Source organism: Poromitra crassiceps, assembly GCF_964638095.1.
Source record: "Poromitra crassiceps genome assembly, chromosome: 9".
NCBI lineage: Eukaryota > Metazoa > Chordata > Actinopteri > Beryciformes > Melamphaidae > Poromitra > Poromitra crassiceps.
In genome coordinates this window covers 48,808,527-48,829,675 of record NC_139630.1, presented here as the reverse complement: position 1 = coordinate 48,829,675, position 21,149 = coordinate 48,808,527, and the positions used below count along the sequence as shown (strand labels likewise).

Below are 21,149 nucleotides of genomic sequence, written 5' to 3'. Positions count from 1 at the left end.
GTGCACATAATGCGTAAAAGCTGGGGGAGCGTGAGACGAGAGAGACAAACAAACGTTACCATCGACGTTACCAACGTTATCATATTCGTGTGTCATGCATAGAACTAAAGTAACTAACCTGTTTTAAAAATGTAAGGAGTAGAAAGTACAGCTATTTGCGTTCAACTGTAGGGAGTAAAAGTAAAAAGTTTACAGAAAAATAAATACTCCGTAAAGTACAGATACCTGAAAAGCCTACAGTACTCAACTACAGTAACGAAGTATTTGTACTTAGTTACTTCACATCTCTGGGGGATATACTGTGTAGTCCTGACGTGGCCCTGACTTGGGTGGGAAGGTCCTTTCACAAGTGGGGAGCCAGATGGTAGACGAGTGGAGGCTGGGTGGAGGCTGGGTGGAGTGATGGACAGGCAACTGTGTGGAGAGAGAGTTAAGCATCTGGTCATAGCAGAGTGCCAGGCATGGACCGTGGCCTGGAGGAAGTAGCCGCTTACGCCAGCACTAAAGTTTAGAGTCTGACACGTGTTGCCCCAGGAGAGCTGCTGGATATAGTGCAAGACAGACAGGGGCTAAAGCAAGAAGAGATTTGTTAACCTGAAACAAATGTGTAATTATGTATTATATTAATTAAAAACTGCTCTATGCCTGAAATCAGGCATGCTGCAAGAGTAGCATGGGAGAATTTAGGGCAAGCTGCAAAATTCTGTATGGGCTATAGAGGCTACAACAAAACAGCATAATTGACCATTCAGAAACAATCCCAATTTAAAGTAAAGCAGAGACATTAGCTGCAATAATTAGAAGACATTTATTTTTGAAGAACTGGCAAGAAATGAGGGACTGCATTAGTTGTTGTTAACCAGTTCAGTTTTCGGCTGCTGATAGAGTTTTATTCCGGACATGTTCTCCCCTTTAAATGCCAGGAAAAGCTTCATAGCTGTCAGAAACCCAAGATACAAATGATCAAGGTAATAAAACATGTATTTTTTTTCCTTCCTGAGAATCTTATCTGGAATGCAAATGAATACAAAACAATAAATTAAACTGGCAAAAAAAGGAAACACTGAACATGACAGGACAATGAATAAGTACACATACTGGAGATGAGAAGGGCAGTGAAGTAGATGACAGATAGGCATGTGAGTCAAATATTAGCTTATGGTCACTGTAGTCTCTGGATGACATGTGATGAAAAACATGCACTAGCCACTAGGTATCAATGGCCATTGGTGAACTTGGGGAACTGCAACATTGATGTTAGCTGGGGAAAAACAGAAATATTTGGAGAATGCAATTGCACACTAAAGCTAACCCTTTAGCAGTAACATCAACCTATTTGAACTTAAAGGTTAATTGGTTAGTTTAGCAATCCAGTTTTGTGAACAAATCCCCAATTTTGATGCAAAATCTTCTGAAAAGCCAACTTAGACAAAGTGCAGTACATTCATACAGTTTTGTAGTGCCTCTCAGTAGAAAAATTGGTATTTCATTTGGTAAATTCAGGTGCTAATCTTTGAAACTTTGGATTCAACCAGATATGCCCCAGAAAAGCTTTTTAGTGTTTTCGACTCTCAACCCAGGCCATATTATTATTCTCCACAAAGTTAAAACCAATGACCTGTCCCAAATAATAAGTCTATGCTAAAATACATTACTGGTTTGGTCAAATCCAATCATTCACGCACACATGCACACATAGTTGGAATTCTTTGAATTCATAATTGAGTGCTTACCGTTTGACCCTCATTCATGTTTTACAAATTAAACAAACTATAATAAGCAGATACTGTAACAATAGACTTGACTATGTAACAACTCCCCCAACTGTGCACAGAGGCTCCTGTCACGCATAGTTACTGAATCTCTTAGTGAAGTTTGGCACTTACAACAGTCCTGGATGTCTAATATACATCAAATGTTTTGGCACTTTTTAGAACACATAAAAAGCAGGGCCCTTACAAATGGGAGAGGAGAGATAAATATTTAAAATGGACAAATAACTAAATTGTCAAAATATTCAAATAGGGACTGTCATGGATCCTCTCTTATTTCCTAAAGTTGTCCAGCTTTTTGGACATTCACCCTTTCAACCCTCCACCTTAGGCAGTGTCTCTCATTGATCTTGAAGTCTAGTCCTCTCCTATAGTAAATGTCCCTGTAGCCACCATTGGTAACATTTCCAGACAGATTTACACATCCGCATCTTGCACTAATCTCTCCTGGAGATTACAGCGATGATAGGTGTCTCACGACAAACAAACACAAAGAACAAGCTCAAATGAAAACCAAACTTGAGTCAAGCAAGTTGAGCTTTACAGAGATCAAAATTACTTTCCACTGTCCTTGGTCAGTTTTTCTTTTAAATAGAGCATTTGTCCATCCAATCACTCAAGCCTCCAGGCCTCAGCCCTGAGCAGAGCGTCTATCGCAGATGGGAAGCGGAGCCCGTAAAAACACGAGCATCCGGATCCATCCGCACACCCCCAAACACACCCGCACTTTGCTTGGGAATGCTGACAGACAGACAGGGCGCACCCCCCATCGCCGTCAGGCTGCCTCCAGCCGTCTCTGGCTGATTCTAGCCGGTCAGCGGTCGGCTATGTCCACCGTTTACCCACGCAGCCCTTAGGCATGAACCAGCCAGCTGTTGGCGTCCTCCAAGTCCGTGTCCAAATCCTCGTCTTCGTCCAGGGGCTCGGGGGTCCGGAGGGCCAGCTCTCGCAGGAAAGTGGGCGAGTAGGCGGGGGGCCGCGAGACGGATCTGAGGCCGATTTTCTTCTTCGTGAGGTGGAACTGGTCGCGGATGAAGTTGTAGAAGTCGTACTCATAGCGCATGCGGTGGTACAGCACCTGCAGGGCCTCCAGAGTGGGCGTGTGTTTACGCACCGTGCCAGTCATGTTCCCCATCTTCTTGTAGTCTGTGGGCGGGAGGGTGAAAAGAGACAAAAAGACCAGGAAGTCATCGACATGCAAGTTGAAATAGTGTCAATCAGGGTTGGGGGTCAATTCATGAATGAACTCATTGATTCCAATTCAACAGAGGAATTGGAACTAAAACTGGAACTGAGGAAACAGAAATGGAATTGAACTGGATTATCAGGAAATATTATACATTATCAGCAGGTCAAAAAACTGTTCTGTTTCCTGTAATTCCCATTCAATTTCCAGTCCAGTCCAGTCCAGTCCAGTCCAATTCAGTTCCAGTTCCAGTTCCAGTTTCAGTTCCAGTTTCCTTAGAGCTGGGTGCAATTCCACTTCCAATTCCAGCTCCAGCAATTTAATTGGAATTTACCCTGCATTTTAAATTCAATTCACGCTAATTTATCCATTCAAAGGATACATTTCAATCAATAAATCAAACCCAAACCACATTGGACAATGACAAAAATATAGCTGCTGATGTTGTTGTTGTTTTTAAAGCGAACTACTGCTATACGTAAAAATGTGCTCTGGAACGTGTGTCTACCGGGGCTCTTGTAGATGTTGAGTACTCCAGTAAAGTAGTGAGGTAAGAGCCTCTCCAGCAAGAGCAGGACATCCTCCAGCTCCTCCAGGATACCCACAAGGAGGTAGTTCTCCAGCACGTTCTGCTTGGCCCTCTCCAGAGCCCACACTCCTGGCTCCCTGAGGCACAGAGAAGGAGGGTGTGAGAGAGAGCGAGAGAGAGAGAGACACACACACACACACACACACACACACACACACACACACACACACACACACACACACACACACACACACACACAGAAACAGGAGAGAGAGCAGCCTTATACAACCAGACATAAAATATCACTGCATTCCTCACGTTTGAGAATGAAACGTGCTCTGTAATTACCTGCATTGGGGGTGCTGTCCACAGAAGTAGGGTATAATATAGAAAACTCTGGGGTTGGAGCACTCAGGATAATTCTCTAGAATGCACACATTGATGTCCTGAAAACAGGAAAAATAAATAAATAAATAAATCATCATCATCATCATCATCATCAAAATAGATATATTGAAATGTAAGTACTGTTCCCTTCATTGTGTAGTTTCCTTCGTGCCGCAAGTGCGAGAGAAACTGTAATTGTGTGTTGCTCTCACTAGAGGGAGCTCCTCACCAATGCTCTCAGCTTCCCTGATAGGCATCATAGAAACCATTGCACCAAACCACATCCTGTAAGCAAAGATAAGCTCTGCCCTCAGCTACTTTTCGAGGCTGAGCTGCCAAATGAGAAAAGATAGAGTTGAGTGTCTGTTCCTATTCATCAGAAAATAACCGCGGCTATGCAGCATAACGAGGAACTGCTCTTTTCTCTCATAGCTGCAGAATCACAGAGAGGTGGGCAATTTCAAGGGTCCTCAGCTTGTCTGGTCAAGCAAGCTGCGTTTGCTTTCAACAAAATAAATTGTCATGAAAAAAGTAACACTTATTAGATCAGAGTTGTTTTAACTTTGAACCACCCCTTGCCTGAATGAGGGAGCCATTTGATAATTAATGGAAAAACAACTGAGGAAAGATTAAAAACACACAGGAGAGAGTGAAGTCAGCCAGTCTCTGCGCGTCCACATTGAGTGCGGCCAAACAAGCAGTTAAATCCATGTCAGGTGACGTAAGCTTTATGGATGGCAACAAAACACTCCATGAAGCCTGACTCACACACACACACACACACACACACACACACACTACATGCATGAGGCAAACAGTGTTGACAGGCCAATATAATAATAGTATAAATGTGACATAAATGGAAAGTGCTCGCTACATCAAAGCGTGCCGTTATGATGTATGCGATGGCTGAATTTAAACACAGCCATTTGCCAAAGCTAACTGCTAAGGCCAACATGGTCCATCACAGAGATTAGGTAAGTCAGGACAGGACCAGAGGGGCCGGGGCTTCCCAGGGGACACAGCCCGGTTCTGGGGTGAGACGTGAGGGGCACGGGGCTTAACGCTGGGAACCGGCTGCTGACTGAGCCTGAAAAATACCCACTCTGACAGGCATGCAACTATGTAAAGGCAGGCAACTACGTGTACTGTATATGAGTGTGTGGGTGTGTTTGCGTGTGCTTATATATAGATACAGTACATAGGCACATACAGTGAGAGAGAGGGGAAGAGATCATTATGTACAGAATACACTGCAAAAAAAACTCTTACCAAATAATTTAGTCTATTATAAAGTATTAAACATTTTCATTTTCCTAAAAAAAAAATGCCAATGGGGTTATATAATTTCACTTTTCCAAAACAAATAAAGTTATTTCATTTCATTAATAGTAATATAGTGATCTGATTATTCTACAAGACCTGAAGGCTGAATGAGTCTAAATGACTTATTAAGATAGACTTGTTTTTGCAGTGTATGATTGAGTGTGTGCAAGATTGCATAAACATACTGTCTGAGAAGTGAGAAGGGGGAGGGGTAGCTTGTACATTACATAGTACCCTCTCTGGGTCCATTCTAATCCACTCAAACCCTGTGTGTTAATTAGTCCCAGTCCCCACCGTCAGCCATATTAAACTAGTCAGAGGTGACTCATATCACAGAAGAGCCTCTGACTTCACTGGGCCTCTCCTGCTGGAATCTGCAGCCAAACACTGTATGCACACATACATCTAAACTCAACATGCAGGCAGATGTAATGCACTGCACGCACACACACACACACACACACACACACGTGTGCACGCACGCACGCACGCACACACACACACACACACACACACACACACACACACACACACACACACACACACACACACACACACACACACACACACACACACACACACACCAAGGAGGTGATGGGGGAGGGGGGGCTTTAAGTACTTCCTGAGTCTATATTTTACCGCTTTCCTTGTTTAGAATCATACGGCTATATGGAATCAGCATTTTGTTTTCCAAATTCTGTTAAATTTTTCCCCAAATTCCTCAGACAGCCTCTTGAACATGTTTCTCAAAGTGAAAACCAAGTTGTGAGGAGACTTAAGGGTCCCACACAAAACTGACCCCCCTCTCAAAACACCCCAATCAAAAACGGAATTATTTCTCTAGGAGGTCTATTTTACAATTATGAAATCATTTAGGTTACTACAATAATTAGATGTACTTCTAATTTGGATAATTACCCAAATTATGAAAAATTTTCCGTGTTTTCTAGTTGATTCCATTTTAATTACCAAATTCCATGATTCCGTCTGTGCGGAAATCATTTGGGCCTACAATCAGGAAACAGGTATTTGGTAGAGGTGGCTGCATTGCGGCTGAATGTGATCAGACCGAATTCATAGATCAATGCCTCGCAAAACACAAAGTCGCTGCAAAAAACATTAATATAAGTGACAATTTGGTACATCATCAAATAAAAAGCACACCCACACACTAATGATTTCAAATGAGGGGGATGTGAGTTCAACTCTAATTATTTTCATTGGTCATACCAGGCGGGCCCAAGCCCTTTCTAACTGACTGAAGCAGATCATATGACTAATATGACATTAAATACACATACAGACTGTGACGATTAGCATCCGTCAGTATTCGCTATAGCTGACATGGAGGTCGTCATGACAGGAAGGAGTGTGAAAGCAAGCACAGAGGCCTATATACATAAGCTGAGACCATATAAATTATGCGCTTGGTGAGTGACTTTTTCCTTTGAGCTGAATAGTACAATTGTGTCTCTGATCCACCGCAGGGGCTGCAGGGTTTGTTTGAACTTTCTGTTTGACCGCTTTGTGCTGTGCCATGCACCTCCACCGGGGGCGGTATTTATTGGTGATCGGCGGAACGAGCCACTGGACAGATCTTCAAAGAAGCCACAACAGAACCCCCGAGGAGCGTTTAGATAACAGTCCAGCATTGTGCTATTGTCAGAAGGGCCATTATGTCCAGACTCACTGCCTTTCATTTATTGATCCTTTCAAGAATGGACTGTTGTTCTGTGCCTTCCTATTTTCTATCATTTATTATTTAAATAATAAATTACGTTCGCTTTCTGCTATTTTACCCCCATTTTAGGAAGAATAACATCTGTCCATTTCATTACGTTATTAATCATGAGTTTATATGAAACATTCAGAGCAGGTTGAGTACTTGGATGACAGGCAATAGTAAGCTGTCAATCATCCTGCCCTGCAGTGTACAAGCTCCCACATCTCCCAAGTGTTACCATACTCTCAACTCTGGGAGACCCAATAACCCAAACTAAATCCAAGTGCATAGAATTAACAGGAAACATGAGTTACAGGTTAAAAATGAACTGACTGGGACTCGGCAGAAAAGACACAAAAAGGCTACGTTTCACAGAAAACAACTCGTCCGCTTGCCAAGCTCGTAAACAAACAGGAAGAATGGAGTCCCGGCGGACTCTCTCTGACTCGGCCAGCCAGCGCAGCACAAGGGCCCCGCTCTCATCATCGCCATTATAAGACAAACGAGAAACAGAGAGAAAAACACAGAGCGGAAGTGACACGTGTGACGCTGTCCCGCCCCCCTACTACACACACTCACACACTCACAGACACACACACGCGGCTTGGTGCCAGGAAGTCCCTCCTCCACCATGCTCCGACACTTGATACCGGGCCCTCGCGGCTCGCCATTTAGGAGACCTCTGGGAACGCAGCCACAGCTCATTTCTATGCAACTTCACTTTAAATACACACACACACACACACACACACACACACACACACACACCGCGGATGGACAATACACACTCTCTTAGGACAGCCATTAGTATTGGGAAGGGACCTTAGTGCGTACACTCACAGTCATTGTTCCTATTCTCCGTGTGGATTAGGGTTAACGGAGCAGTCAGGGCGAGTCGAGCGCTCACACAGACTGTAGCTAAATAGGAGCTAATCTCTCCAACCGCCTCCCGTTTCACTGAATGGAATGTACGCATGAATGGCTCGAGGAGTAGAAAAGATATAAAACCGTTTTCCCATGGGCTGGTGTGCCTTACTCGCGCCAGGGAGCTTGAAGTTGGGAGTGGTAGACCTGCAGGTCAAATAGCATTTACCCAAATAATTCCCAGCGTTTGTTTTAACCTCCTTGGAGTGCCAGGCAGGTGGGGGCTCCCAATGGGGGCTACCGCGTCCGAACAATGCGGACAGTGTCGGGTAAGCTGTCGGTCACAGAAAAAGCATATGAAATTGATATTCAGATACGTTCCTATAACTTTTATTGTCCAAAATAGACAAAAAAAATGTCTCAAAAGAGCATTTGCGAATATTTGAGACAGATGTTGGGAGCGCTGCGGACCTGGGATTTGCCGTGCTCATACAGAAACGTGTGTGTGTGTGTGTGTGTGTGTGTGTGTGTGTGTGGAGGGGGGGGGGGGCGGGGGAATCCGTGGGAGGGAGGACTTGATCTTTTAACTGACTCTATTTTCCAGTCAATAAAATATGACTTCTCATGGTAGCCATGCCCAGTGAGGTGTGACAGAGATGACGGAGATGACTGAGATGGGGATAGGCTTGTGTCAGATGCACCTTAGGCGATCAGTCTGATGATGGATGTTACCACCTTACTGTATCTGATGCCAACGCATGCCAGGGCATGAGTGGTGTAACAAGCCTCTTTCTCACTGTGTGTGTGTGTGTGTGTGTGTGTGTGTGTGTGTGTGTGTGTGTGTGTGTGTGTGTGTGTGTGTGTGTGTGTGTGTGTGTGCGTGCATGTGTGTGCGCGTGTGCGTTCGTGTGTATGTGTATGTGTGTGTGTGTGTGTGTGTGTGTGTGTGTGTGTGTGTGTGTGTGTGTGTGTGCGATAGTGATTAAAAGCAGATGATTTCCAGTTGGCGATGGCGTGGGAATCTTACCTGATATGGCCTGTGTATTTAGTGCTGTGGTAACTAATCTTCACCTATTATTCATACCATATTTGATACATGTACAAACACATATCCACTCACATATATCCATGCAAACACATACAGTACAAACCCCGCAAGTGCAAACGCACGCATACGCACACTAGGGCTGGGCAATATATCATCTTAGATTTTGGATAATGGTAATATCCTGACAGGGCATACAAGTATTTTAAAGGCTGCATTACAATAAAGTGATGTGATTTTCTGAACTTACCAGAATGTTCTAGATGTTCTACTATTATTTACAATTACCCACATAGCCATTATATCCACATTACTGATGATTATTGATCAAAAATCTCATTGTGTAAATATTTTGTGAAAGCACCAATAGTCATCCCTATATTGTCGCAATATCGATATCGAGGTATTTGGTCAACGCGCCCACACACACTGACGCACTTTGTGGTGAGGGAGAGGCTGATTAATCACTACCAACTGCTCCTCCTACATCATTCTTATGTGTGTAAATAAATACACTCTTAACTCTGTACAGTATGTATCATTCTTATGTGTGTAAATAAATACACTCTTAACTCTGTACAGTATGTATCATTCTTATGTGTGTAAATACACTCTTAACTCTGTACAGTATGTATCATTCTTATGTGTGTAAATAAATACACTCTTAACTCTGTACAGTATGTATCATTCTTATGTGTGTAAATAAATACACTCTTAACTCCATACAGTATGTATCATTCTTATGTGTGTGTGTAAATAAATACACTCTTAACACCATACAGTATGTATCATTCTTATGTGTGTGTGTAAATAAATACACTCTTAACTCTGTACAGTATGTATCATTCTTATGTGTGTGTAAATAAATACACTCTTAACTCTGTACACTACAGAGTTAAGAGTGTATTTATTTACACACATAAGAATGATACATACTGTATGTGTGTACAGTATGTATCATTCTTATGTGTGTAAATAAACACACTCTTAACTCTGTACAGTATGTATCATTCTTATGTGTGTGTAAATAAATACACTCTTAACTCTGTACACTACAGAGTTAAGAGTGTATTTATTTACACACATAAGAATGATACATACTGTATGTGTGTACAGTATGTATCATTCTTATGTGTGTAAATAAACACACTCTTAACTCTGTACAGTAGCTCAAACATTGACCAGATAAATGCGAGTGCGGTGCTGAGGGCGGCGCTTCCTTTTACTACCCACTTCATTCCATTATGAGTCTTCTGGCGAGGAAACATGGCGTATTGAGTGACGGTTCATGACTTCTGGAGTGTATGCACTGAATCCTGTGTGTATGTGTCCAGCACATGCCTTTGCATCTGCGTATGGTGTGTGTGCGTAGGGAATAGTGTGCGTGCGTAGGGAATAGTGTGTGTGTGTGTGTGTGTGTGTGTGTGTGTGTGTGTGTGTGTGTGTGTGTGTGTGTGTGTGTGTGTGTGTGTGTGTGTGCGTAGGGAGGGGCGCGAGCCGGGGACCGACGGAAAATCGAAGCCAACCACAGGAATGTCTCAGTAACACGTGCATCAGGTTCCCTGGGTCTCCAGCTAGTGAACTGACAGTGTTCTTTCATTGACACCTCTCACACACAGCCGGCCAGGGCAGGCAGGGCTAATGCACACCAGGCAGGGGAGATATCCAGGGCTAGTCTGAGCACTGCCTGTTGACATAGCAGAGCGCACACGCACGCGAGCGCGCGTGCGCACGCACACACACACACACACACACACACACACACACACACACACACACACACACACACACACACACAGACACTTGAATCACTATACTTGTGAGGACCTACATTGACTACATTGATCTCCTCCGAACCCTAAACTTAACCCTCTCCATGAAAATGCCTAACCTTAGCCCTTACCCTAACCAAAAGATGTCCTAATTATAACGTTATAAGTTACAATAATGCAACTAATGCATTACAATAACAATAAATACATATTTTATGCCCCAGTTTGTGTGTCTATAACTCCTGTGTGTACATGTCTTAATGTACATGTCCCCCTACATGTCCCCTGTTTGCCTGAAATTGGCTTTCCAGTGATGTTCAGATGTTTTAGGCTTTTCTTGGATATGATTTTGTACAAAGCTGCAAACTCTCTAGTCCAGTGGTTCTCAAAGTGGGGTCCGGGGACCCCCAGGGGTCCTTGAGGGGGTCCAAGGCGGTCTCCAGCAAAAAGGGGGATAATTTATTTTCACTATAATTCCATCCATAAGTAGCACAATGACTGAATGTAGGACTGTTTTGCTCATGGGTGTCATATACTTTCTGTAATAAAACATCGAAAGGCAAAAATCGTATCAAATGGCGGTCCGTGGTCTTAATTTTTGTCAGTTTAGGGGTCCTTGATGTGAAAAAGTTTGAGAACCACTCCTCTAGTGTATATTGAAGGCACAGGGAACCACTCCTCTAGTGTATATCGAAGGCACAGGGAACCACTCCTCTAGTGTATATTGAAGGCACAGGGAACCACTCCTCTAGTGTATATTGAAGGCAGTAAGGCACAGGGAACCACTCCTCTAGTGTATATTGAAGGCACAGGGAACCACTCCTCTAGTGTATATTGAAGGTACAGGGAACCACTCCTCTAGTGTATATTGAAGGTACAGGGAACCACTGCTCTAGTGTATGTTGAAGGCACAGGGAACCACTCCTCTAGTGTATATTGAAGGTACAGGGAACCACTCCTCTAGCGTATATTGAAGGCACAGGGAACCACTCCTCTAGTGTATATTGAAGGCACAGGGAACCACTGCTCTAGTGTATATTGAAGGCACAGGGAACCACTGCTCTAGTGTATATTGAAGGCACAGGGAACCACTGCTCTAGTGTATATTGAAGGCACAGGGAACCACTCCTCTAGTGTATATTGAAGGCACAGGGAACCACTCCTCTAGTGTATATTGAAGGCAGTAAGGCACAGGGAACCACTCCTCTAGTGTATATTGAAGGCAGTAAGGCACAGGGAACCACTCCTCTAGTGTATATTGAAGGCAGTAAGGCACAGGGAACCACTCCTCTAGTGTATATTGAAGGCACAGGGAACCACTCCTCTAGTGTATATTGAAGGCAGTAAGGCACAGGGAACCACTCCTCTAGTGTATATTGAAGGCAGTAAGGCACAGGGAACCACTCCTCTAGTGTATATTGAAGGTACAGGGAACCACTCCTCTAGTGTATATTGAAGGCACAGGGAACCATTCCTCTAGTGTATATTGAAGGCACAGGGAACCACTCCTCTAGTGTATATTGAAGGCAGTAAGGCACAGGGAACCACTCCTCTAGTGTATATTGAAGGCACAGGGAACCACTCCTCTAGTGTATATTGAAGGCACAGGGAACCACTCCTCTAGTGTATATTGAAGGCACAGGGAACCACTCCTCTAGTGTATATTGAAGGCACAGGGAACCACTCCTCTAGTGTATATTGAAGGCACAGGGAACCATTCCTCTAGTGTATATTGAAGGTACAGGGAACCACTCCTCTAGTGTATATTGAAGGTACAGGGAACCACTGCTCTAGTGTATATTGAAGGCACAGGGAACCACTCCTCTAGTGTATATTGAAGGCACAGGGAACCACTCCTCTAGTGTATATTGAAGGTACAGGGAACCACTGCTCTAGTGTATATTGAAGGTACAGGGAACCACTCCTCTAGTGTATATTGAAGGTACAGGGAACCACTCCTCTAGTGTATATTGAAGGCACAGGGAACCACTGCTCTAGTGTATATTGAAGGCACAGGGAACCACTGCTCTAGTGTATATTGAAGGCACAGGGAACCACTCCTCTAGTGTATATTGAAGGCACAGGGAACCACTGCTCTAGTGTATATTGAAGGCACAGGGAACCACTGCTCTAGTGTATATTGAAGGCACAGGGAACCACTCCTCTAGTGTATATTGAAGGCACAGGGAACCACTCCTCTAGTGTATATTGAAGGCACAGGGAACCACTCCTCTAGTGTATATTGAAGGCAGTAAGGCACAGGGAACCACTCCTCTAGTGTATATTGAAGGCAGTAAGGCACAGGGAACCACTCCTCTAGTGTATATTGAAGGCAGTAAGGCACAGGGAACCACTCCTCTAGTGTATATTGAAGGCACAGGGAACCATTCCTCTAGTGTATATTGAAGGCACAGGGAACCACTCCTCTAGTGTATATTGAAGGCAGTAAGGCACAGGGAACCACTCCTCTAGTGTATATTGAAGGCACAGGGAACCACTCCTCTAGTGTATATTGAAGGCACAGGGAACCACTCCTCTAGTGTATATTGAAGGCACAGGGAACCACTCCTCTAGTGTATATTGAAGGCACAGGGAACCATTCCTCTAGTGTATATTGAAGGTACAGGGAACCACTCCTCTAGTGTATATTGAAGGTACAGGGAACCACTGCTCTAGTGTATATTGAAGGCACAGGGAACCACTCCTCTAGTGTATATTGAAGGCACAGGGAACCACTCCTCTAGTGTATATTGAAGGTACAGGGAACCACTGCTCTAGTGTATATTGAAGGTACAGGGAACCACTCCTCTAGTGTATATTGAAGGTACAGGGAACCACTCCTCTAGTGTATATTGAAGGCACAGGGAACCACTCCTCTAGTGTATATTGAAGGCACAGGGAACCACTCCTCTAGTGTATATTGAAGGTACAGGGAACCACTGGTCTAGTGTATATTGAAGGCACAGGGAACCACACCTCTAGTGTATATTGAAGGCACAGGGAACCACACCTCTAGTGTATATTGAAGGCACAGGGAACCACTGCTCTAGTGTATATTGAAGGCACAGGGAACCACTCCTCTAGTGTATATTGAAGGCACAGGGAACCACTCCTCTAGTGTATATTGAAGGTACAGGGAACCACTCCTCTAGTGTATATTGAAGGCACAGGGAACCATTCCTCTAGTGTATATTGAAGGTACAGGGAACCACTCCTCTAGTGTATATTGAAGGTACAGGGAACCACACCTCTAGTGTATATTGAAGGCACAGGGAACCACACCTCTAGTGTATATTGAAGGCACAGGGAACCACTGCTCTAGTGTATATTGAAGGTACAGGGAACCACTCCTCTAGTGTATATTGAAGGCACAGGGAACCACTCCTCTAGTGTATATTGAAGGTACAGGGAACCACTCCTCTAGTGTATATTGAAGGCACAGGGAACCACTGGTCTAGTGTATATTGAAGGTACAGGGAACCACTCCTCTAGTGTATATTGAAGGCACAGGGAACCACTGCTCTAGTGTATATTGAAGGTACAGGGAACCACACCTCTAGTGTATATTGAAGGCACAGGGAACCACTGCTCTAGTGTATATTGAAGGTACAGGGAACCACTCCTCTAGTGTATATTGAAGGCACAGGGAACCACTCCTCTAGTGTATATTGAAGGTACAGGGAACCACTCCTCTAGTGTATATTGAAGGCACAGGGAATGGCAGAAATCAGTCAAAAAAGAAGTACAGCGAAGCTAAAAATGTGATAGGCAAGGTCTCAAAATCACGTTAAATATCAACATAGTTCTTCGGATGCTGGCGCCATCTGAAGGAGACAAAAGTCCTAAGAAGCACTGAATTTAACACTGCTAGGGAGATAGGATGCTAGCTAGTTTTTATAGGTTTTCTACGTAGCAAGCTAGCAGCAGTGCTAGATTATTCCACAGCTGATCAAGATGAGTCACAAATGTTGGGCTTAAATTTACCGAACTCAAGTGAAAGAGGGCACACAATACTTTGCGGACACAAAATAAAAATATTTGGTCCTCATAAGTATAGAAGTACAAGGACACACACACACACACACACACACACACACACACACACACACACACACACACACACACACACACACACACACACACACACACACACACACACACACACACACACACACACACACACACACACACACACACACACAGGTAAGCCGTCCATGCAGGCTACAGCAGCACAGTCTCCCCCCTCCCTGCTAACTGTAGCGAGGGGCCCCTGTGGTCTGCATACTTTAATAACTCGACTCACATGGTCTAAACTCCAGGCAGAGCACTGCAGTGCTTAATTACAGACAGTCAGACTCAAGCCAGGATGACATTCACTCCTCCTGTCAGCCTCTGATAGCTGAGGATCTGCTCTCAGGGCCGACAGACAGTACGGAGCACTGCAGCTTTCTGTGTGTGTGTGTGTGTGTGTTGATTCATAGGTGTTTTTCTTGACTAAACCTCATAAACATTGTCACTGGCTCTTCAACCAGTATCGATACACTCACTGTTCTTTATCTTGTCTGTTAAGACTGAATCTATAAGAGGATTCTGTCTGTCTGTCTGTCTGTATCTATGTCTGTCCTTTGCGTATCTCGAGAACTGTTTGTCGGATCGAATTCAAACTTGGGGAGTGCGCTTAGGGGGACCTAACGGAGTGCAGTACCGTCAAATTTTTAATTGAAAAAGATAATACAATTTTGCCCTCTCATCGCCTTCCTCATAATCCTCCATACTGAAGCCTGTCCGCCCTTATGCATGACACACACACGCACACATGCACGCACGCACGCGCGCACGTGCACACACACACACACACACACACACACACACACACACACACACACACACACACACACACACACACACACGCACACACACACCCATGCAGGTATTTGTTGGTGTTTAATATACTTAAGATACAGATCACGGGGAACTCCCGTAGTAGTTGGCACGGTCTCCACATAGATCATAGACCACTTAGATCCCTTCACTGCTAACATACCTTCCCCTCTGCACTCTCACAGAGATCAAATGAATCGCAGCTTTGAAATAAAAGTAAGGCTGTAAAAGATATGCTCAAATATCAGATGTCCTATATTGCTGCAGTATGGTACTGCAGGGATAAACAACTCTGCAGGCGGACATTGGGTACGACTTTTCTGATGTGGTTTAACTAAGTCAGGTCTCTAATCGGAATGAAAATCAGATTTAAATATCGGGTTAGCATCAGGCTGCCATGGTCTAACAATTTGCCATGGTCCCTCGGGCTACACCATGTGTACTTCAAAGAGAACGTGATGTGGTTTCAGTAAGAAATTCCCACATTGGAAAAATCCTCTGTTGCGTCTATCTTTGAACATTTGTTTGACATGTGATGACAACAAACAGAGATCAGTAAGAGTAGATAGGAACACAAAAGGGTCTGGATGAGATAGCATATGTTATTTATCAAATGAACGAATCCATGAATGAAAGATGAATGAACAAAGCACAGGAATCAATTATGATAAAATAATAATAATAATAAAAAAACAATCATGTTTGTCGGTTTATTTTCCTCTTAAGATCTTTCTTGGATGATGTCATGCTATCTGATCTGGGTTAGTGCACTTGTGTGTATTTGTTCATCATCTCCCTGGTTAAGAACACGCCTTCAAGCGTGCCTCGTTAATTATAGTGTGCATCACTGCTTTACTACTAGAATATGGAATTCATAGTAGAAGATTTTTCAATTCGTGTCTCGACTGTGCTTCTGGTTATGAAACCAGCTGGCTTAGAACCAAGACAGACACATATTTAAAGCGCTGTTATTGGCAAGCCAGTGAGTCAGTCATAAAATAACTGCTTTGCTCTGACAAATGCTGCTAACACATTAGCATTTCTAACCATCAACATCCATGGCATTGATTCAGCTAATGCACATAAAGTATGAGAGTGAATGGGCCCGTGGGCAATGAGGCTGAGATGAAAGGCACACGGGGAAGACAGACAGGCCAAAAAGATTCAGTGAAAATGAGCCTCTAGGGGAGCTCTTGGCCCTAAGTGTGGGACTCTTTCAAGTGAGACCAGACAGGAGCGTAGTGGAGTGGAGGGTAAACGCAAGAAAACACAGTTTACCCACCTCTTTGAAATGAGGCTGAGAGTTTAGTCACCTATTTTCAGATCAACAGTATCAATCAATGGGGGAATGAGGGGAAACAAGGTGGGTAAACTACTCACCGTGGATAGTTTACCCAGGTATGAATTTACCACTACACCCTGACCAGATATACAGTACAGCCTACATATTCCTCCTTGATGAAAAAGTTAAAAAATAAAATAAAATAAAAAATCCTTCATTCACATTTACATAAGCATTTAACTGATTAAGAGTTGAGTTCGAGCTGGGCAATTTGGTCAAAATTAATATCACAATCATCAGAAGAAATGTTTGTGATATTTACAGTATATAACAATATATACTAACATAATTATATAAAGATAAAATCACATGTTGAATAAATCGATGTTTCCCACATTGAAATACATGGTAATAAAAGTAAAGTAAGTAAATCCAAATTATTAATTAATATTTCCTAACTTGTTTCTTTTCACAAGATTACCTTTTGCTTTTTTTCTATCATTACATTAGGCAACAGCATTGTGTATCACGATAACTCAATATCATGATTTCATCCCAATGTGATTTGATATGATTCAATTCATATATAATAATATTCAATGATTGCCCAGCCCTATACAGTAAGCACATGAGTACAATGACCTTGAATTCCCAGATCGCCAGCATTAGATGACTCCATTAGTCAAGAATGCAAAGCTCAATGCATAAGAACACTTGTACAGTATATATAACACAGAAAGACGTAAGAGCCAGGCACAAATTTGTGTTGATTCTTGTAACTGGTCAATATTGTTTAGCCATGAAATGAAATCGTGACTCAAGAGGGAGAAATGCATGAATCTCCTCTGTGAAGAAGCCATTGCTATTGAACACTGATTTACTCCAACAGTGCAACTGTCACTCTATCTCTCTCTCACACACACACACACACACACACACACACACACACACACACACAGAGCTTGAAGCATGTCGATATCTAACTCAGTGAGACACAGTTAACTTGCGTTTGTGCAAATTGTTGTTTTAGATCAGCAGCAGTGACGTGAGAAGTAAACTCCAAAGATAACAGAGATTTCTTGAAGACAAAGGTCTCACCAGGTATCTCTCGTCATCTTTCATCCCTGGGGTTCGGATCAGGTGGTTCTGTTCCCCCCTCCAGTCCCCGAAGCGACGGAAGAAGTAGTTGGAGAGGAAGCGGTTGATGGGGTCCCTGATGATGTTGATGTAGACGGGCTGCTCTATCCTGAACCTGTGGACAGTTGGACACGTGGAGACATCAGTTAGATCTGCATAGAATGATCCTACAGGCAGGATAAAACAAGCACTAAGAGCTATTTCTAAATACTCTTTAGCCCAGGGTTGATATGGAGCGGTAAGTGTACCTGGTGAAGTTGAGGAAGTGAACGTGCCGCGTGTAGAGGAACGGCTGAGGGATGTTACTGATGTTCTTCATAAGATCCACCTGCAGAAAACAAACAACACACACACACACACACACACACACACACACACACACACACACACACACACACACACACACACGCGCACACACACACACACACACACACACACACACACACACACACACACAATTGACTTGACGCTTCTCAGAAGAAAACGCATTCACTAAAAATTTGATTCTAGCATAAAACATTCCGACATTGGTTGCCCTGAATACACCTAAGAAAGATTTCGTCTCAAAGGAAATCTATATATTGGAAACAATGTCATGCTGAAGTGATTTTGTGATGCATTCCCTCTGAGAAATAGTCCAATATGTTGCCAGTTAAGAGATGCTTCGCAGAATACAGAAGGATGTAATTGTTAACAAGGGCATATGTATTATAATTGTGATTCATATTTTTGCGGTGGAGATCCCCGTCCAATGTGCCAGTGTGTCACGTCATGGTGGAAAACCAAGCCACTACTCCACCAGTATTGCATTAATAGGAGGTAACCAGAACCACATGCTAGCTCCCAGTGCAGTGGATTTGGATAGACCGCAGGTGTGTGTGTGTATTGTACTGAAGGAGACTTCCTGCAACAATGAGATACACATCATCTCAAAAACATCATCTTCAGGTTGCATCAAACGGCCAAGTTGGGACTTCCCATGTTAAGTTTTGTACTGAGCACATAAACATGTCTGAAATGTACTTTGGCTGTGGATGTATTTTGGTTGTGGCTCCACCTTGATTTGATTTGCAGAATCCTCCACCGCCGACTGATCTCACCAACGTTTCAACATCTAACCAGTCTGCCTTGACTGCACAGCCTCACAATGTAATATCAATGTTCTGAACACTTAAGCTTCTCACAGGACTTGGTCTTCTTACGCACACTCAAGAAAGCCATGTTTATGCCATTATTCCAAGTTTCTTCTGCCTCCACTATTATTGGAGGGAGGGGGACTTCCCACGGGCTTCCCGGGTCTGCATGGAGAGATGGGCTCACGGTAACAAAACAAACTTGTGACCATAATGACGGTCATAGATGCTGCCAATCAATCAGATGGTCTCCTTGACTGAAGGCCACACATTGACTGAAACATACGAGGTCCTGTTATCCCTCCACTCCGTCAACATCAACTGAGGTAGTATGCATGTCGATGACTCTGCACCAATGCTGCCACAGCAAATTCCTGTACATTTACTTGGCGAGTGGCGTGAGTGTGACAGGGATGACATCTGACATCTCCTTATCACAAAGGTGACTGAAGGTCAGGCTAAAGGCTTGTGAGCAACTTGTTTCCACAGGAACCAGTAGTATTCCAGGCAGCTGTCGTAGTAGAATATATTTGGCTAAAACAATTAATTTCACCTAAGGGCCTGTGTCGACCTAGCGTCTTTTCCTCAGGTCCAGCATCTTTTTTCAGTTGTTTCCAATGGGGGGAGAGTGTATACGGGCGCACACGGACGTCTAGAGAACGTGCGCTGCGCCCAGCGTCTATTTTCAGAGTGCTCCGGCGTTTTTGTGCGCCCGACTCCCAGCGCTTCCAGCTGAAAATATTTTAACTTTTCAGAAAGACGCTGGTGTCGGGTGCTCCTTTTCTGGCAACTAATCATGGAGAAACTATCGCAACAGAGACAGAAAGGCTCAATTGTGGGAGCAGATTGGCTAGACACTTAATATTTCTGGTGAGTGTTGAGCTAAATCACTGTATGTGTGTTGTTAGCTAATGTTAGCTGTCAGCTATCAAGCTACCTCCACACTGAACTAATGTTACTTTCACACATGCTTCCTTGTATATTGTGCGCTGACATCAGCGCTTCCCAGCGTACTTCCAGCGTTTAACAGTCGGAAAAAGACGCTAGATGGACACATGGCCTAACAAGGTATAGAAAAGAGCACTCTTTTCATCAGCATCAACCAGTCTGTCAACAAGTCTGACCTCTAAACACTGTAGAAGCCATTTGCCTGCAAATAAGCAGTGATAGCACTGATATGTCAGCAGCCTGGTTCCCTCCTCCTCTCTCTTGATCCCTCTCCTTGGTGCTCCTCTAGTCTACAGTAGCATCTTCAACCTGAGTCATCAAGCAGGAACACCTGGAGCCAATTCGCCTGTTGGCTTTAATGGGGACTAGAGGAGCAGAGAGAGAAGACCCACACACACCTGACAGCACAGCGCCTGGGGGAACCTTCTTGTTTTTGGGGGATTTGTTGTTTCAGTTTATTATTTTAGTTCTGGGTTGGAGACCTCCAGTAGTCTAGTTAGTTGGGGTTTGATTTATAGTTGATCGTTTCTGTAGTTTGGGCAGGCCCATTGCGAGGCTGGCCCAGACTCTTCCCCATCTTTTGTTCAGTTTAGCCCTTTTGGTTTGAGTATGGTTTGGTTGCAACTAAGCACCTTTTTTTTGGGGCACTCTGTGGTTGGCGTCCATCTAGTTCTGGAGTTTAGCAGACTGGTCAGCTATGACCTCGGCTATAAGATCAACCACATGACTGCATGGACAGCATGTCCCTCTGTGGTTTAGGGTTTCTTTTAGGTTGCCTGCTGAGAGCAACATTGTGACATTCCCTGATTTAGCATCACTCTCCCACTGGCTTGCATATCCTTGTGCATGAATATAATAAAAAAAATATATATATTTCCCAGAATGCAATACATCAATGTCGGAACATGGATGAAGTGTTAGCTTAAGCATTCAATATCACTGGAATATGGAGGAGCCAGTCTGTAAATGTGTTCATTTTCTCAACCAAGGTCTACAATGTCCATTAGTATCCTTAAAAAGAAGCATTGTTTGGTTTGACTCCACGCTATCAGTCATTATTGTAAGAGAAGCTGTCACTTTGTAACATTGGTCAGTGTCTTCATTCTGCATGAACCTCACATTCTGTCCTGCACTGTATGTACAAGCTGACTCATTCTTTAAATA

At 43.6% G+C, this 21,149-nt stretch overlaps 1 protein-coding gene across 2 annotated transcripts in view; it reads right to left on the bottom strand.

The window, feature by feature from the left end:
• Positions 1-796: 796 nt before the first annotated feature.
• The window catches only part of usta (uronyl 2-sulfotransferase a), an 82,668-nt gene continuing 62,315 nt past the window's right edge, over positions 797-21,149 (bottom strand). For both annotated transcript variants that reach the window (XM_083643233.1, XM_083643234.1), the window contains 5 exons: positions 18,153-18,232; positions 17,866-18,019; positions 3,836-3,933; positions 3,467-3,624; positions 797-2,918 (listed from right to left, as the gene is read on the bottom strand). In XM_083643233.1, coding sequence (XP_083499359.1) covers positions 2,626-2,918; positions 3,467-3,624; positions 3,836-3,933; positions 17,866-18,019; positions 18,153-18,232 — 783 coding nt within the window. In that variant the 3' untranslated portion in view covers positions 797-2,625. The remainder of the gene's footprint in view (positions 2,919-3,466; positions 3,625-3,835; positions 3,934-17,865; positions 18,020-18,152; positions 18,233-21,149) is intronic.